This window comes from Lissotriton helveticus, chromosome 10, assembly GCF_964261635.1.
Source record: "Lissotriton helveticus chromosome 10, aLisHel1.1, whole genome shotgun sequence".
NCBI lineage: Eukaryota > Metazoa > Chordata > Amphibia > Caudata > Salamandridae > Lissotriton > Lissotriton helveticus.
The window spans coordinates 716,576,940-716,597,586 of NC_136071.1; the positions used below are offsets into that span (position 1 = coordinate 716,576,940).

At 42.6% G+C, this 20,647-nt stretch overlaps 1 protein-coding gene across 1 annotated transcript in view; it reads left to right on the forward strand.

Annotated features, from left to right (window-relative positions):
* LOC144784090 (uncharacterized) overlaps positions 1-17,431 on the forward strand; it is a 42,328-nt gene extending 24,897 nt beyond the window's left edge. The window contains exon 3 of the mRNA XM_078662773.1: positions 16,291-17,431. Within this exon, the coding sequence (XP_078518899.1) occupies positions 16,291-17,431 (1,141 nt within the window). The remainder of the gene's footprint in view (positions 1-16,290) is intronic.
* The last annotated feature ends 3,216 nt before the right edge of the window (positions 17,432-20,647 follow it).

Below are 20,647 nucleotides of genomic sequence, written 5' to 3' on the forward strand. Positions count from 1 at the left end.
ATATAACATAAAACATTAATCCCAAATAGTGCCTGTAATAGCGTAATCAACTGCCACTGTAATCATGTACCAGTACGCCAAGTAACAGAAGTCAACTTACATGTCAAAATGTCGCCACGTAATCTATAAACAAATGACATGGGGAAGCGTTAGCGTGTGCGCCTGCATAATCAGGCATATCAAGATACGAAACACGGAACGGGCTCCAAAACGGAGCAGACGTGTAAAACTTACTTAATCAGCAGCTATGCGCCGGCTCTTCGAAGTCCGTGCTCGTTCACCGGTAACTACTCGGGACGCCCAGACATCAGAACCATCACGTGGTTAAATAAACTGGTGACGCCAACGCGGCCCGTTAAGGCGGCGGCCATCTTAGCCTAATCACAGGCCATGGGATAAAGTGTAGTTCTTAAACATATAACAACAGTAAAGTGCAGAACAACCGGCTATAGCCATCATCGTGTAACATTACATAAAAAAATTACATAAAAAACGTGTACATATCGGAAAATTTAGAAAGATCAGCCAACACGGGCTAGTAATTCCTACACAGATGGATGGAGAGGAGGGCAGAAATATCCATGAGTGAGCAGTAAGGTATAAATAATCAGATAGCATTTACATCCATATAAACAATATAAACAGGCGCACAAGCAGTCAGGTCAAAGTGGCCAAATTGTGCCATTCAATAAAACTGTTAAGCCCATTTTCGACTGTGTCACACAACCAAATCAGTTTGTTTTCCCTTTGTGTCAGTAGTTTTTCGACATTGGGTCTTCTCCTTGTGCCTCTTACACATTCTATTACATACCATTTCATATCAGTAGGAGCATGCGACAGTTTAGTAAAGTGCTCAACTAGTGGTGCTGTCATAACTTTACATCTGATACGAGATTGATGCTGGGTAATCCGTTTTCTTATTTCCTGCGATGTTTTGCCTATGTAATAGAGGTCACACGGACATTGAATGCAGTAAACCACATTTTTGGTCAGGCAGTTAGAATGATGTTTGAATACAAATGTTTTTTCGTTAATACAGCAACTTTTTTTTTTTGGCCTGAGTGGTGGCACAAGCAGTGCAGCTACCACAAGGGAAGTGTCCCACAATGGGGGCCAATCCCCAAATGTTTGGGAGGGTATTTGGTTTAGCCTCAGTGTAGGCTCTAACCAAGTGATCCCTTAGGTTTCTTCCCCTTTTATTCTTTCACCTGGTGTGTTTTTCACTGAAGATTACACGCATTTGGCGAGATGTGGAATATTAGTCACACAATTATACCACCTCTTGTAGTACTGAACCCGCATGCTCACTGGCTGCATGGGTTGAATGTTCTAGTTGGTGTGGTTTTTAGTAGTTTTTTAGTAGTTAACATGCTATTGGGCTTCACTTTGTTGGTTTTTTGTGTTGGTCTGTGCTAAGCTGGATATTGGTCTCCATGTGCCTCAGGGTTTATTATTGTTATTGTTGTGTTTATACTAGACATTGCTGTGCAACGTCTTTGTCCTGAAGATGGTCCGACGGATCTACTTGACCAGCATGGACCGAAACGTCGACGCTTAACACCTGACATGCAATACACTGTATAATTCACTGTGCAAATTGATTTGTGAATTTCTATGTGTAATTATTTACTTTGTTGTGGTTTAGAGTACGTAGCCACACATTTTGCTGTAGGTGTATGTAGACTAGCATTTAGTTTACATGTTATGTTAGTCTGTCTGTTGCCAGTTTTTGATACTTTTTCCGTGCATAGAAAAAATCTAAATTGCATAATCAAAAATAAAGTGAATATATTTTTGATATAAACCCTCTGGTCACTCTATTGATTTGTGGGATCACTCATGTGACATTGATAAATATAAAGTGGTTTTTGTGAATGACTCCTACCTGGACATTTAGCTTATCTACCAGTGAGCAGAGTGCCACTAAAGTTTTATGAAGCAGTAGAGAAGCAACAATGGAGAGTAGGCCACCAGAACAAGTCAGATATTTGTTGGACATGTCCAGTTTCGCAGTGCCAAGGCGGTGGCTCATTTTTCATCCCTGAAGCATATTGTTTGGGAACACTAAAACTATGCAGCCCCTTTGTCTGCATGGGAAGGGTGAAGCAGGTGGGGGGAGTGCTTTTGGGACAGACACAAACAGCGGCCTTTCACACCAGATTGTGTCTATTTAACCCCTTCCAGGCTGATGACGAGCTCAGCTCGTCATGAGCGTTACCTGCTGTGCGCTCATGACGAGCTCAGCTCGTCATGAACCGCGGGTTTTTTAAAACCGCCGTGCACAGCGGGAAATGCCGCCGCAGCGATGCGGTTAACAATGATTATAAAAAGAACTCGGCATTAGGGGAAGGGCCCCACTGACTAATTGTACTCCCCCACCCACATAACAGCCCTTAAACAGGCATTACTGTTGCCAAACAAGATCCAGTAATTGTGGTGGCCTGCACATTACACCATTACTAAAGAAGCTGTGGACCAATGATACACCATTGTGATGTATTCCTATAGGTTCTGTATCGATCCCCCTATTCCTGACCCTATTCTGGTTAACAAGTTAACTAGCAGACATCCCATGATGCAGAAAACCCCCATGATGCAGGAACCGTTATCTGATAAAGCCACACTACGGCACAGGAACGTGTTATCTGATTAGGTCATAACGCTTGCCATCTAATTAGACAAGCGATATTCCTCCAGCCCCTGATAAGGCATACGGAGTTCTCAAAACAAATCAAACCTATGACAACCTGGGAAAAACCCTGCGGCCATTGTTTTGATTTCATCGAGAACTTCAGCAAAAGAATGTGCTAACGACCAAGTCGTATGACATCCTTATTGACGTATCTATGTCCATCCTTACGTCAATCTCGGCACCTTAAAGGTATAAATATTACCGATATTGCCCTATGCAAACACACGCGGTGGTGACGAGATCGGAGCAGCCAGACTTGCCGAAGCCCAGAGCAGAGCAGACCCCGCTGGCGCAGCCCCGCCTTCCTGACGCGCTGAGAACGACACGCTGCCTTTTCTCCTGCCGAGAAATCCAGCACCGGCGCTTCCGGGTAGCCCTCGCAGGCAGCCTGGAATATCGAGACCAGAGACGAGAGATACCATCCCTCATTCATCCTAGATTCCAGGTACAGAACTGAATAACCCCTCGCAGAGAATTCTTTAGTCAGTCACTTGGCAAAACAAACTTAACTTAAACTGTAACTTTCTATTCCCGCCCACGTATTAGGCTTAGGTCAGGTACACTGGGTAGGCGTAGTTAGAAACACCAGTTGAGTACGATTAGTCAAATGTATATGTGTATGTATCTATTTTATTCATTTTAAACCTTCATATGGCTTAGAAACCATATAAATGTTTTTACAGTATTATTTTATACTTCTGCTTTTAATGTATGCACTTTACTTAACCATAAGTTTTGCAATAATATCGATCCATTTCTCTTGTATGAGAAAAGAGACTGATCAATAAATAACATCTTTTATTGAACACGCCCGTCTCTGCCTTTTCTCTACAAACTGGTGAGACTAAGAATGCACGTACTGACTGAGTAAAATAAATTGCCTTTTGTTTTCACACGACTCTAGAGATACACTCTTGATTAGGGGAGAGCAAAGTTGTCATGTTCTATGGTTGTCAGAAACTAAATCCCTTCTTGTCTATCCAGGGAGGTTCAACTCCTCCTTGCCTATTCGAGAAAGTTTCTAGTGAACTCTGAGCTAGCTGGCAAACCCAAAACTTTAAGTCTAATATCGACAGTAGTAGACCTAGTTAACGTCTGGTCTAGGCCTATACTATTGAAGGTATTATTCCAATGCGCAGAGCCTATTGGGATAATAGGAACTACACTACATGGCGCCCAACTCGTTTGGATAGGCGATAAAACTAACGTAAGACATTTAGAGTAACTCAGTCGTGCTTTCTCACTCAGACCCCTTTTTTCCCATAATACTCCAAAGACGTCTGGAGTGGGTGAAAGGTCATATCCGCCAGACCTCGCAGGAGGAAACTCCTATGTATGGTTCTTGGTTTAGTCAACGTTGAAGGATACACTGTTCCAAAATATTGTGAATCTAATCTTTGTTTCCATAAGAAATCTGATCTGCAAACAAACAGAATAACCTTCCTGTCGGTAAAATGGTAGACAGTGATGATGAAAGAGAGACAGTTAGAATAGCAACTGAACTCGCAGCAGCTGATACTGCTATGCAAGACACAGACCCGGATATAATACTCATCCCGGTCATCAAAAGAAAATCTATAACCTTAAAACTTATAGAAAATGGACTGACACCTAGAGGTGGCACAGTCATATTCGTAATTGAGGCACACGAATATCGGCAGACAGAGGTATACTATTTATGGATACATTTTCCAGCAGCAAATGCTGTAACAAAGTACTTCCACTATTACAAAACAGAGGAACCTCCTAATGAGTACACTCCTTTCGAGGAGGTGGAAGTACCACTTAAATTTCAAGAGCACCTGCTCTTATTTAATGGCGCCCTAAAACACAATAATCACATCACCAGGCTCGGTCCTTTAGGTAGACCAGGAGCAACGTGGCCGGTCCTAGCCGGATACACACCACATCCAGACTTCGAAAGAATGTCTGCAGCAGATCTTTTAGTACAACTAAAACAATTAATAAAAATACATAGACAATTAGTCCAATATGTGGTGCGGACTTCAACAATTCAACCAGCAATTAAAATTCCACAGCTGACCCCTCACCAGGGGAACACAAATAAAATTACACCACAGAACATACAGTCCTGCCTAGGTAAAGTACCGGCTAAACGGGAACAAATACCATTCTGGCTAGCACAAAAAATCACCCAAATAGAGGCGGTGTTTCCAGACACCACCCCGTTAGAAAAACACAGGATTCTGACTATCTGTCTTCCAATGGGAATCGCACCACACGTGGAGGACTGTGACACTTGGGGTACAGTCTTTGCTTCCATTTATACAAAAACACATGGTGTTCCATCCATCTCGGTAATACCAGATGTGCTAAAACAAATTCAAGACGAATACGGTCCAGAACCCGCTTTAACTCTTGGTATGAAATTACTAAAAGACTTCAAGCAGGTCTCAGCTATATTATTAGCCAAAATAAAGGGAGAAGCAGCAAACGTGGCGATCCGCCAGAGGTTAAAAGAGACAGATATAGCAGACCAACCAGCTGAAATTGCCAGAATCATAGAAAAATCCTATGAGGAACTAGGTAGAGATAGTTTAGGTGGAATACCAGTAAAACCACAACTGATTGAAAGTCCTGAAAAAATATTTTTTAATAATAATTCAACATCACAAAAAAAGAGCTGGGATGGAAACAAACAATCCAATCCTAAAGAAAAGAAATTCCAGTCCAGAGGAAGGTCTCCTCGGCGGAGAGAAAAATCTCCGAACCAAAGACACAGGTCACCCCAAAGTGACCCCTCTGGGAAAAGATATAACCTTAGAAATAGGGATAATATAAAGAAGCCTGATAGATATCAAGACATTGATACACGTCCCTCTCAATCTTTTCAGACTTCCTCGCAGAAATCGGAAAGAAGAGGACGATCAGAACAAAGAGAAGAGCACGCCAAGTCCAAAGACAAGGAACCTGCTCATCTAAAAAAGAAATTACAATTTCCAAAAAAGAAGGTAGCCAGCATTAAAATAGTTAACAATGCCGAGAATACTGAGGACACAACTGAAAAACGGAGAATGGGCTCAGACAATGCTAGACAGCGCAGCAGAAGTGAGCATAGCTCGCAAAGTCCTTATGAATCATCTGGAGACAGTGGACACGAATGAATATCTTCAAGTGGTAACTGCAGACACCAGAGTTAGCAAACCCCACAAAATATATGAAATAACTTTACGTATAGAAGGGGATAAGACTAGAAAAATAAGGGGACTATTTTGGCATAATCTCTCCAAGGGCTATGACATCCTTCTAGCTGAAAAAGACTGGCCACCAGAGTTTGTCAGGGATTGCCCTCATGGCGAAGAAATAATTATGCCTGCCTTCTCAAATCATATCCCAATTCATAAAAAATACACACTTGCTAGAAAGTGGGCAGTAGCTCAAGCTCCTGCTTTATATAAAAATCACGTAGGATGGGATGAGGACTCTCCTCCTCACAAAATCCAGTTAAAATCACAACCGACTGCACAAAGGCAGTACCCAATTAAGCAAGAAGCTAAAAAACAGGTAAAAGAAATCCTAGATCAACTAGAATACCAGGGGGTGATTGAAACTTGCACCTCACAAATGAACAACCCTTTGTTTCCGGTCTCCAAACCAGACAATTCATATCGTCTAGTTTTGGATTACCGACACCTTAACTCATGTTGCAAAACTTTTGCAGTGCAAAACTCGCATAGTGCTGCACTAATGAATAACATAGTGCGCAAAAAATACAAAACAACATTAGACATCTCTAATGGATTCTTTTGTCAAAACATAGCACCAGAGAGCAGATATTTGTCTGCGTTCTCAATAAATGGCACTCAAAAACAATTCTGTCGGTTAGCCCAGGGGTACAAGAACAGCCCAGGGGTATTCTCAGCGAGAGTAACAGAATTACTACAAACATATGATGACGAAGCATTATCTTATGTCGACGACATTTACTTAACAGATGATGACTTGGATACTCACTTGAAGAGAGTGAACACCATAATACTTGGGTTCGCAGCAGAGGGTTACAAATTCAACTTTAAAAAATCCAGAATTGCCCATCTGACAGTCCTGTTCTTAGGATATGAATTATCAAGTGAAGGCAAAAGCCTGGCTGACAATTTCCTAGAGAAATGTGCCGTACTCCAAGCACCTAGAACACTAAAAAACCTACAGTCAATTCTAGGCTTCCTAAATTTCGGAAGAACACACATTGCAAATTACGCAGAAAGGGTCAAACCCCTTTATGATCTAATAAAACCAGATTTTAAAAGAACCAATTGGACTCAAATACACACAGAAATTCTGAGATCCTTACAAACAGACATGTTAATTAAAACAAAATTAGAAACACGTGATAACACACGCAATCTTGTGATTCGAGTCATCCCAGGAAGATGCGGATTCACATACCTGACCTCTAATGAGGGAGAAAAGGTACCAATTGCATTCAAATCACACTTGTACACAGAGGCAGAAAAGAAGTTCAGTATTAAAGAAAACATTGTTCATGCAGTTCAAACCGCAATAGCTAGAGAAAAAGATAAAGCTGACGGTAGACATATCACAGTCAGAACAGCAGAATCAGCCTTTGAGACACTAACAACACCGTGTAATTTACCAACAACAACATTGAATCCGGAATGGATACAATGGGTGAATTCAATTACAACGGACAAAGTATACTACTACTTTGATCCAGAACTAGAAGAATTAAAAAATCTAGAATATGAAAGAACATTCCCTCTGCCAATCGACATTCTGCCCTTACGACAATACGCTTGTGTAATCTATACAGACGGACATGCTCAACCCTCCGTTTGGGGAGAACAAGCATACAACCCCACATGTGAGATTACAAAAGAAGTGTGGCGCGGAGGTAAACTAAGACCTCTATTAACAAAAACACACTCAGTAGAAACTAATTCAGAACAACAGACTGAAATATTAGCATTGAAAATGGCGCTAGATAATGCGGATCGCGAATTCCCGACACTTATAGTGTCCGATTCATATTACTGCGTCAAATCATATAACAAGGATTTGCAGACATGGATTCAAAACGGTTACAAAGATGACACAGGTGCAACAATAAAGCAAAAACTGCTTTGGGAACAAATAGTTCTGTTACAAAAAGAACTACCAAAGACTCACGTGACACACTCACTGAGTCATCAGCGTGATGGCGTTCACGTTGCAGGGAATTCATTGGCTGAGACAGCCACAGCGGCAGCAACTAAATCGGCTTCCGTAGTCAGAAAAAAGCGTACATTAAAATACATTGACGGTGAAACAGTGCTGGCAGTGAAAACGTCATCAAAAGGCGACTGCTCAGCGCTACCGATCAACTATCCACTCAATTATACATACATAATCGATGCAAACGCCGTCCCTTTTGCTCGAATCCCTGGAGTGGGGGATAGAGTAATTCCAAACATGGACAGGAGAACTTTGTTAATTGCAGACGCACATATGGGCGAGGGTCTCGGACACCTCAAACTAAAAGATTCTCTGGAAGAATTACAATCAAGGTACTGGTGGCCAGGCATGAGCCTGCAGCATCAGCTTTTTGTAAATAAATGCCCAAACTGCAACAGAGATCGCAGTGGCGAGAGAAACGGTATACTACCATTGCGTTTCACTCCAGAAAAGATCAACAGTAAAAAGCAAAGCGTCCGATTAACATATACAGGCTAGTTTCCACTTATAATGTAGATCCTCAGCACTCGGCTGACGTCTGGACTGTTATACAAGATTAGCGAGTCTAAATGGCATATACGCTAGGAACATGCTACGTTTGACCAATGTTTCCACATTAGCCCTCGAGCCTGTGGGGAAACATGGCCAAATGAGCATAGCACAGCGGGATTCTTCTCACTTCCTTCCTGAGGGATACGGGATGGTGTAAAGAAAAAACCAAGGCAGAAAGCAATCTATAACGGAAAGGATATTAGGTTCGGGAGCTGGGTGGGTCAAACATCTAATAAGTGTCCAACGTAGTCTAAATAACCTGCCAAGAAATTCTCTGAAGGGATTCAGTCTGTACGAATTATTATTTGGAACTAGGATGTTAATCTTTGACCTCGACAGTCAGACTTCAGTGGTGAAGGAAAAAAGCTTTGATATCAAAGACCGTTTGGCTATTTTGCAGGACTTAAACGAAACAAGAAAAGACCTGAGCAACATAAAGTTGAAACAACAGCCAACAACCACTGAAGAACCACCACCTGTCCCAGCAAGACCTGTCTGGATTCCGAAAGTCGGGGATCTAGTCAGAGAAAAGATCGCGGTAAAGAAGGAATTTGGGCCTTCTTACAGAAAAGCAGTTCCTGTCTTGTCTATCAACGGGACAAGATCAGTTGTACTACCGCCGCTTGCTGGTAAAAAGGAGAACCGAGTTGTATCAATCGACCTGGTAAAACCACAATCATGTGGCCGATAACAAATAGTAGGCCAAGTGGACTCCCCATAAGTAGCAGAACACCAAGGTTTGCTACCAACACAGAGGTCCTAACTAAGAGGCTAATCACATTCGAAACGCCTACAGAACAACAACAAGGACTATGCAACAATGCAATGGAACTTAAACCTCTGAAAACCCAAATAAAAACATTTAACAGAGACACACCAATCTACAATGAAGTAACAAACGAAAATGCAAGAAACAGTAATCCTGAAGCAATTGGAACAATTGACAGAACTGCATCCGGCTACTTCATAAACTTCGATGATTCCTCTGAAGGCTTCAGTGAATCAAAAGCACAGCCATCAACAAAAACCTTTAAAGATAAAGCTAAAGAACTTTTGAAACAACTGAAAGAAACATATCTGATTTCTCCATGGATCGAATTTTGGGTGGGTTTTGGTGCATTTATCCTCATACTTTGGCTCATCATGGTACTAACTTTGGGACGCTTCATTGAGGGAAAATATGCTAAAATGGACACAGCAAGTCAGAAAATCAACTTGATCCTCAAACCACACACATCTTCACACGTCGAGAAAAGAGAACTTTCTTCAGTCAACTTCACAGCCAATCCTATACCGGGTGGGGTAGCATGGGACAACACTGACTACGAAATCTATGGTCCGGTTGAAATCCTGAAATATCCACACCAAATTAAGATCTCATTGAGTGACTTCGTAAAACCAAGCTCATTTGCTGATGATTGGGACTTTGAAAGTATAAATAATATGATGTCTGACTTAGTGATGTCTGCTAAATTTACCAAACATGATTATTTGCAAGGTTCAACAAATTATGATAGTATGTACTGTTATAACCACTATGGTAACCATTTTCTACATAAATCTGCACAACCTAGAAATGTTTTAAATTATAATCAATGGGAACATTGTGCAACCCCTCCAAAATGAAGCTCAAGAACCTTTTATGACAAATATTCATACTTTTCAGGTTTTAACACAAGTAATGCTGAAACATTTTATTTCAAATTGTCAAATAAGACAGGGACAAAGACCATGATAACAAACACGAAATTGATATATTCAGACTCATTCTTTGAACAAATGAATACTTTTGGTTTTGATTATTGGGACAAAAATTGTGAATTGAAGAGTGTTTGGGGTACAAAAGAATGGCAAGTACAGGGTATAGAATCTTTGTTTAGAGCCTGCATGATCCCAGAACAAATTATATTTTTAAATGACACTGTCCAACAAACTACCTGTCTTGGCCTAGCCAAAATCAAAGACTTAAATAAACCGTCTATTCCAAAGCCAACAATGTACAGCAATAGCTCGACAGATGAAGAGATAGACGTAAATTATGTATTAAACCAAAACAGAACACATCCTGATTGGAAACAGTGGTTGATCTGGCCCACAGATACTAATAACTGTCAAGACAGATTCCTGAACAAAACACAGGGGTTCAAACTGACCAGGCCAGACCCTAGATATTACCAAAGACAACACCCAGGGATAATAACCACCTACAGTGTGGGCAAATTATGCCTTCAATGGCTACAAACTTCCACACTGGCAGAAATTAAGCAACACCTAACTTTACTTACTGATGGTGCTGACTTGCGTGATTTCATTATGGGACCACGCAAACAGCGTCAAAAGCGTTTCATAGCAGCCTCTGTATATGCAGCATACAACGAGGCCTGGAAGGTGACTCAAATTGAAACAGCAGAAAGAATACGGGAAATTGACCGTATTAATTTGGAAAATTCACTTTCTGTAGTGGACAATGGGTTAATGACTCTGTCCTCCAGAATTTTTTCTCTGGACAGCATTGTGTCTTCAGCAATCGACATAATATCGCAAGACTTACTGTTGTTACAACACGGTCAGTCTCAATTGCGTTCTATTGTACAGCTTGGCTGGACGTTACAAAATCTGCGTTCAGGCTATGTGCCTTGGCGTTTAATCAACACAACGTCACTATTCAATATCTTTAACCTTACTGATAAACAAATCAGTTTGGCACAGAAGGGTGCTGATTATACAATCCTGAGCATTGAGAAACTCGAGAGATTACCAGTGACAATGTCAGAACGACCTGTCAGTGAATGGATAATACATGGGATAATTAATATTCCAATATCAACCTTCAGGTTTCAATACTGCCAAAAATATATACAGGCTGGCATGTACGAAAAGCTGGGAAAGGGGTACATTAAAACAACATGGAACTTGCCCTATTCACATGCATGTGTCAGTAATAAAGGACAGAAAGTGTTTCTTAGTGGCAATAATTGTGCAATGTCACTAAGCGGTACACTTCTGTGTAATGGAATTAGTTTGCATGGAGCCTGTGAAGGGAATTCAAATAACCTTTCATGTCACCAGCAAGGCGCACCTGCAACAGAGATAGAACCATTCTTTCAAAGACTCTATAATGGGAGTTACATTCTAATTGTAGATCGCAGATGTTGTAGTCTTATGCCCGGGACTCCTTATCTCGTAACTACGACTGCGAAGGTCAAGTGCTGTGAACACTCATTGTTCCCCAGCTCCTTTCCAGACAGGGAAGCAAGGGCATGGCCCAACTTGAAAATTACTTCTATTCGAATAGATACTTTAAGCAGAATGAAAACAGTGCTTCTTCAGACGCCAACCAGACTCACGTCATCAAAAGAAACGTATGATCTCCTAGTCGCAAGGACGACTGCAGAGATTCACTCTTTGCTATCAACTAATTCCCCCATACATTTCGCAGAAATCCTGAATGAAATCTTAAATATTTCTGATACCAGTGGAGTCTCAAAGGTATTTAAGACAGTATTTTCGATGGCATTAACACCATTCAAAGCCATACTGGGTATTTTTCCAGATTTCGTCCATTCGATTTTTGGCGGACTTCCCCTCATTTTGGGACTAATTGCAGGAATCCTATTCTTGGTCCTAATATTTCGTTATGGCAAACCGTGTCACAGACAAAACACCTGCGACAAGGGAAGAAACAATCCGAGCCATTGGATACCGGGACCGGATATCAAAAATCCTGGGACTATCCCGGCTTAGAGACCTGAACATGACTTGGTTTCTATCATTTCGACCAATGTGGCATCGATGTGTTTTACCTGTATTAAGGTGCCTGCTATGCGGAGAAGAATGCGTGTTAGACACCTGTCTGACGCTACAATCGGATGCGCCAATGGATGCAGAAACATTGTTGAGTCCATTAAAGGCTCATGCTTTGTGCTGCCCTCAAATGGCTACCAATCCTGATGACGGCATTCGTGGAAGCTTCACCACTACGATTAAGGGGTAGTGAAGTTCAAGATGAAAGCAGCATCGATCAGGTACGACCTTCTGTCAGCAATCCAAATCAGAACGTCAATGGAGACAATCATGCGCACGAATGCATGGTTACACCTTTTTCCGAGTTAGTGGAACTCTCCCAGGAAGCTGTTGACAGCTTTTTCGACAGTCTAAATGATATGATGTTCTCACCAGAGCAGAAATAGAGACTTTTGAGCGAGCTCGCACACGGCGTTCCCTGAATTTGGCCTTCAACTTTAATAATAAAGTCACATGAACAATTTTCCCTCCAGTTCACGGACAGCAATTTTTTTCAGCAGCCCCAAAATATTTTTACAATTTTTCGGGACACTTATCTTCTGCTTAAAGTAAGAACTATTCTTAGAGAACTAAAATTTCTAATTTTAGATACTTTATAGACATTAGCTGCCCGCTGGTATGTTCATAAATATTTTATTCTGTGATGAAATGGTCTCGAACCTTTTTTCTGTATTAAGAGCCATTTCATGTGTAAATTCTCATATACCATTTAGCAATAATGTATACATATGCGTGATTACTTTAGCATTATTCTACAGCTTGAGTGCATATAATACATGTGACTGCCTTTTTCCGTATATTTGATAATTTCAAAATGCATTTATGTATTTTGGGGTGGTAAGGTATACACTATACTCTACAGTATGTTTTACTATGCCTAGATTAGTAAATATGGCCATAGTTAGCGTGGAGTGGGTGTGATGTATTCCTATAGGTTCTGTATCGATCCCCCTATTCCTGACCCTATTCTGGTTAACAAGTTAACTAGCAGCCATCCCATGATGCAGAAAACCCCCATGATGCAGGAACCGTTATCTGATAAAGCCACACTACGGCACAGGAACGTGTTATCTGATTAGGTCATAACGCTTGCCATCTAATTAGACAAGCTATATTCCTCCAGCCCCTGATAAGGCATACGGAGTTCTCAAAACAAATCAAACCTATGACAACCTGGGAAAAACCCTGCGGCCATTGTTTTGATTTCATCGAGAACTTCAGCAAAAGAATGTGCTAACGACCAAGTCGTATGACATCCTTATTGACGTATCTATGTCCATCCTCACGTCAATCTCGGCACCTTAAAGGTATAAATATTACCGATATTGCCCTATGCAAACACACGCGGTGGTGACGAGATCGGAGCAGCCAGACTTGCCGAAGCCCAGAGCAGAGCAGACCCCGCTGGCGCAGCCCCGCCTTCCTGATGCGCTGAGAACGACACGCTGCCTTTTCTCCTGCCGAGAAATCCAGCACCGGCGCTTCCGGGTAGCCCTCGCAGGCAGCCTGGAATATCGAGACCAGAGACGAGAGATACCATCCCTCATTCATCCTAGATTCCAGGTACAGAACTGAATAACCCCTCGCAGAGAATTCTTTAGTCAGTCACTTGGCAAAACAAACTTAACTTAAACTGTAACTTTCTATTCCCGCCCACGTATTAGGCTTAGGTCAGGTACACGGGGTAGGCGTAGTTAGAAACACCAGTTGAGTACGATTAGTCAAATGTATATGTGTATGTATCTATTTTATTCATTTTAAACCTTCATATGGCTTAGAAACCATATAAATGTGTTTACAGTATTATTTTATACTTCTGCTTTTAATGTATGCACTTTACTTAACCATAAGTATTGCAATAATATCGATCCATTTCTCTTGTATGAGAAAAGAGACTGATCAATAAATAACATCTTTTATTGAACACGCCCGTCTCTTCCTTTTCTCTACAAACTGGTGAGACTAAGAATGCACGTACTGACTGAGTAAAATAAATTGCCTTTTGTTTTCACACGACTCTAGAGATACACTCTTGATTAGGGGAGAGCAAAGTTGTCATGTTCTATGGTTGTCAGAAACTAAATCCCTTCTTGTCTATCCAGGGAGGTTCAACTCCTCCTTGCCTATTCGAGAAAGTTTCTAGTGAACTCTGAGCTAGCTGGCAAACCCAAAACTTTAAGTCTAATATCGACAGTAGTAGACCTAGTTAACGTCTGGTCTAGGCCTATACTATTGAAGGTATTATTCCAATGCGCAGAGCCTATTGGGATAATAGGAACTACACTACACCATGGGGAGACAGCCTCCTACATTACGTCACTAAAAGGAACAATTTTGTCACATACCCTTTCTCAGTGTAGTGAACAAAAATTCAATACATTCATCAACAATTATCACTGCTGATTCCTGCTGGCAAGGATCATAAGTAAGATTGTTTAGCTATGTAAATGTGTGATACATCTGGAATAGTCACACCACTAGGGTACATCATATGTTTAATGAATTACTTCTATGATAAGTGATGGTCTTCTCTGGTGCCAGGTTGCCTAACCTCCACTACTCCAGTTTTGATAGTACACTTTCATTAGGGAGATGCAGTGGGTCGTCAGGCTCAGTCCCTACCAATTAGCTGAGGCAAAAGTTGAATGTGGGGTTCCTCAGAGGTTATGCTGTCAACACTGCTATTCAATGCATATATCAAGAGTTTGTTTTAAATCAATTGGGTCAGAGGCCTGAGATAACATTCATACCAAGACTGTACACATACTTATCTGCATCGAAATAGTTTAAAATATGACTTCCTGGTGCTACGCTGCCTTTTTTTAAAAAGAAACATAGTAATATAAAGTTTTGAGGAGTTAAAACCAAGGTGTTACTAATAGAATCAAGCAAAAAGCTGACAAAGACAAACTCCCTCAGTCCCCAAAGTTGTTTGGATCTCAACATCTTTGCCAACAATGCAAGGACACTGAACTCAATTTAGGAGTTCATGTTGACTCCAAAGTGTTGTCCATGCAGGTATATTCACCTAGAAGGACCTAAACTGTGAAATGCATTCATGGGCTACAAGTCCATGTTTGAATGGGCTTAATAAGAAATCTCACATGAATACAGGAATATATGTTTCCAGTTATAAACCATAATAAATAGAGTAAATGATAGTTAATTGAAAATAGAAGTTATATGTTAAGAAAACGGATGCAAAGTGAATGTTTAAATGTTTTATCTTTTGCTTTGAGATTGCCCTTTAGATGGAATAAAGGTGTACTTCACAGGAAAGATAGTTGTATAGAGTGAGCTTTGTTCTATAGGGTTATAATATATACATTACCTACTGAAGGTTGGCAGTAAGTAGTTATAGTTAGGACCTTGTTTCTATTCAAAGAGTGTTTTTTCTATTGCCAATATCTTTGGCACAGTTTGACGAATCTTCGCAAAAGTTTCAAAACTAATGGCCCACTCACTTTAGCTGCTGCCTTGAAAATTTTGGGGTGATCCGTCAAGCAAGGGCTGAGAGAAAGGGGGGGGGTGTCCCAAAATGCCTTTTCTCCATGTTAATTGCCATAGCAAACTGTTGACGCAGCTACAGCCCGAACTGCTGAAAGGAGTTACACCAAATTTGGCAGAAAGGTAGCTCTTAGTCTAGAGTGCACTCTGTTCGCTAAATGGTGTAAATCTGTTTAGTCAGACCCTCCAGCTTATCGCGATTTCGCGATTTGCAAAATAATCGCGAAATCGGCTAATGACCGCGATGACCGCGATATTTGCCTTTTTGGCCGCGAAAAAGGTCTCTTGCAGGCATCAAAAAAAGATGGTGACATCTTACTGGCTGTACGCGTCTACTTCACTACGTGGAGCCGTTCAGCTGCAATAGCCGTCTGCTTATTCCTGCGGCATTAAGGGAGCTGTGTCAGTGTGCTTTAGAAGAAGATGCGAGTCTCCGAAAATGTCGAGCAGTGCTTGCCTTTCACCTTCAGAAAGTGCTCTTTACTTGTACAAATAGAGTTTTGAAAATCATACGGATGACGAACATTAGGCTGAAATCACAGGAGGTCCGTTCGTAATGTCAAAGAAATCCACCAAGCCGCTGAGTATCTAAAAGTGGAAGAAGTCATCTCTAAATGTAAAATGAAGATGGAAGCCAGTGCTGGGATTCCCATCCATGCCACCCCTGAGATGCCTGAGCTTGGAGCTAGCGCCGACTTGCCGCAGCAGCCCTGCTTTCTCCATTTTGGAGATCAAAATAACAAGAAGTTGGACGGTGCTTGCACAGATGTCCTTCGCTTACAAACAAAGAGGCTAATTTGGAAGAAAAAATCGTCCCTAGCCCGGAAACGAAAAAGACTCTTCAGTGTTCACAAAAAGCTACAAAACAAAATTGCACAGCAAAACCAGAGGGAAACCCATAAAAACTCTTCGATAGAAATGCTAATGGATGCCAACAAACTATCCTCCGAGATAACTGAACAAGCTACACAAGTGAATGACGACTTGGAGTTACAGTTCGCATCTGCGTTTGAAAGTGAAACTTTTTTAACACCAGACATTGCAGGTCACCCTACCGCAATGAAACACGAACACGCAAAGCCACAGAGCTGTGCTCTGAAAGAACACTGCTTTTCAAACACAGACTATGCAGAAAGCGTCTTTAACCTGGAGGGCTCAGAGAAGGACATAGAAGGAAAGTACTCAAAGACAAGGCCCATATGCAACACTTGTGGCAAGGTGTTTTCTGAAGCCAGCCGCCTACGACGGCGCATGCGAATTCATAAGGGAGTGAAACCATATGTATGCCACCTCTGTGGGAAGGCTTTCACTCAGTGTAACCAACTGAAAACCCATGTCCGAACTCATACAGGCGAGAAACCATACCAGTGCGACTTGTGTGATAAAGGCTTTGCCCAAAAATGCCAGCTTGTTTTCCATAGTCGTATGCACCACGGTGAGGAAAAGCCATACAAGTGTGATGCATGCCATTTGCAATTTGCAACATCAAGTAATCTAAAGATCCATGCCAGAAAACACAGTGGTGAGAAACCATACGTTTGTGATAGATGTGGACAGCGATTTGCTCAAGCTAGCACCCTGACATATCATGTTCGAAGACACACGGGGGAAAAGCCTTACATATGTGATACATGTGGGAAAGCATTTGCGGTCTCGAGCTCTCTTATTATCCCCTTCATTTAACTCCAATATTATCCTAGCTAATAGCATACTTGGAAACATAATTAGGAATCCACACTCAGATACAGGGACAGCATATCAAGCCATTCCTAACTGTAACAGGTTTCAAAAAGACACAGGCACTTCTCCTTGGATACAACCCTAAAGGAACTTAAACCTCAACATCATACTGTCCCGAACACAGGTTACTTTCATAGTTCTTCTAAAATTGTACTTCAGTTTGTTTTACACCCTGACAACTTTCTGGTCCTTCCTCATCTTACTCACATGCAACTTCACTTTTTTTGCCCCTCTTTATCCAACATGGATACAACTGGGGGTTTGATTTCAAGCGGGTAACACATCAAACATCTTTTTAGCTATGACAGCATGCAGCATCACAGAACGCAACCGTCTCTTCCACATCCATCTTTCTGATTTCTTCCTACCGCATCTGACATTCTCCATAAACCCCTTAATAATTACTGTAAAAAATCGAAGCCACTGACACAACACCCTCAAATGCTAAAAAAATAGCTATTAAAGGAAGGATGCAATCTGACCAGGGAATACACTAATTCCAATTCGGAGTTCACTGTGCTACCAAATTATGCATTAATCATGACCGAGACCAGGTAATTTAAAGGAGGCAAATAAAAACCGTTCAAATTGTGAAGGTCAATGTACAATGTCATCTCACCCGAACCTTTATGTTATTACCCAGCCGTATGGTGCTCAATTTACCCACCTCAAAAATGTATGTGGAAGTATGTGTCGGCACTGCCAGGACTGAACCTGGTCTGCACAACGATCTTGGTACTGGGTGTTTTCTCGCAGCAGTATTTTACCTAGCAGAAACTACTCCCAGGTCTGGCTTTAGCGCTGGTGGGCGCCCTGATGCCACAGTTTTTTGGGCGCCCCCTCATTGACCTCCTTCTGCACGAATTCCTTCACTACCAAACAGTGCTTAATTTGTAAAAAAAAAAAAAAGAGAAGTTCCAGGGCCCTCGTCAGATGTCCACTGCAGCTTGCAAGATCCCGTACCCCTGTCAGCGCCTCCAATGTCAGAACCAACACACTACCGAACATCATACCCTAAAAGTGACACTGTTCAGATTATTATAGACCCCCAAATCTATAGGATTCACTTGGGCTGCTGGTATTAGTCCATTTTAAAGAATATTGAATGAATAAAGAATAATGCTCTGTTCCTCTTGAAAGCAGAAATACATCACCAGTATGTGGCAGACTGTCATCAGTGCAGATGTTGACAATTAGGTGCCGGTGCAGAGCACTGGAAACCACTGGCTCAAATTAAGCCATGCTACTACCCTCCAACAGTGCCGTTCCCATCTCCATAGCCCCTCTCTGACATACATTTCATTTTTATATCCCTACTCATAGTTCACTCACTATTAGTTCTGCCATCTCCATGGCACACATTATTTGCAGCAGGCAATGCATCTCCACCAACTACCATCCTGAGCACTAGGGTGCCTGGTGAAGAGGTTTCACGCCTCATGGGTCCAGGAGGTAGCAATGTCCCTGCAGGGATGCATACATGGGCACTAAAACATTCCAGGGTGAAATAGGGCCCCCTCTTACGAGGTTAGGATTAGAGCTGTGCTTCAGTAGACCTGCAAGCACCTTAAACATGCCAACTTCAAAGTGGAATACTCTGCTACAATAGTTTCCATTGGTTTGAGGCTGAAAAAGAATGATTATGAGTAAAATAAAGTGCCACAATAATGCCGCTAAATTTCCATTTTTGTGCCGCTAAATTTCCATTTTTGTGCCGCTAAATTTCCAAATTTATGCCGCAATAATCTGGGGGGTCTGTTTAGTAGTTCCTGAGAAATTTAAACAATTCTCAGATATACAACTGTGGCCGTGGAGGATCCGCAAACCCTCCCGATCTCGAGCCTGTGATCTAATTGGCTGCCAACACTTCAAACCAGGAAGTGTCGACAGCCATCTTGTGACAAGAAAAAAGGTAAAAAAATGTTACAAATCAAGAAATGGGGTCAGGGTAGAATCACCCTGAACCACTAGGCCTGCTCCAGGGGCCCCACAGGGACCTCCAGGGCCAAAAAGGCATAAAAAGAAAATTACGGCGGGATTCGCGCTGGATCTGGGAATCCGGCCGAAAATGTTAAAAAAAAACAAAGCACAGGCTTCCGCGCTTTGTTTCCTTAAAGGCCGCAGGTGGGTCTGGTCTCGGGGCAAACAAGAATAATGAGGCGGGGGCCTGCGTGGGCCCCCGCAGCCCTGGGTACCGCCACCTCCCCAGGGTTAATTTTTAGAAATGCAGATAGGCACGTGGCCCTCCTGCAGCCCCAGGGACAGCCACCTCCTCGGGGCTATAGTGAAAAAACAATGTGTAGGGGGCTCCTCTCCCCCAAGCAGCCCGGGGGACCACTACCTCCTCGGGGCTATGTATGTTAAATGCGGGGGCCACCACGCGGCCCCCCTGCAGCCCCGGGGACCGGCACCTCCCTTGGACTATTAGGTAATTGTGCATGGGGGGCTCCTGCCCCCATGCAGCCCAGGGGACCACCACCTCTCCAAGGCTAAATTCAAAATAATGTGTGAGGGGGCTCAATCGCCCCCACACAGCCCTGGGGACCACCACCTCCCTGAGGCTAAGGCTACTTTAAAAAGTGGAGGTGGTCTAAACTGCCCCCTTCCTGAAGCCGTAAATGGCCTTGGGGACCACAACCCCCGCCGGGCTGGCTCCAGCGATGTCCCGGAGTGCCCACCCCGGGAAATTGCAGTTTGCTATGGCATGGTGAGAGCACTGCTCCTGCCATGCCATAGCAAACTCTGTTTCATGTTTGCGCACTGCCGGCGCCCACAGGAGTTGGGGATCCAGCAGGGACCGCGGGGGCCTTGAGGCTCCCCGCAGTCCCCAATGAGTTGCCCAAGCCCTGGGGGAAGGGGTCCCCGGGGCCAAAATTGGCCAGGGGAGGGGGGCGCATGCCCCCCTTAAAACAATGTACAATATTGAAAAAAGAACTGTCCAAGCCCTGGGGGATGGGGTCTGTGGGGCCGGAATCGGCCTGGGGAGGGGTGTCGTGTGGCCTCCTCCCTTAAAATAATGTACAATATTGAAAAAAGAAATGGCCAAGCCCCGGGGAATGGGGTCCTGGGGCAAAAAATGGCCTGGGGAAGGGGGCTGCGTGGCCCCCTTCGTTAACATAATGTACAATATTGAAAAAAGAAATAGCCAAGCCCCGGGGG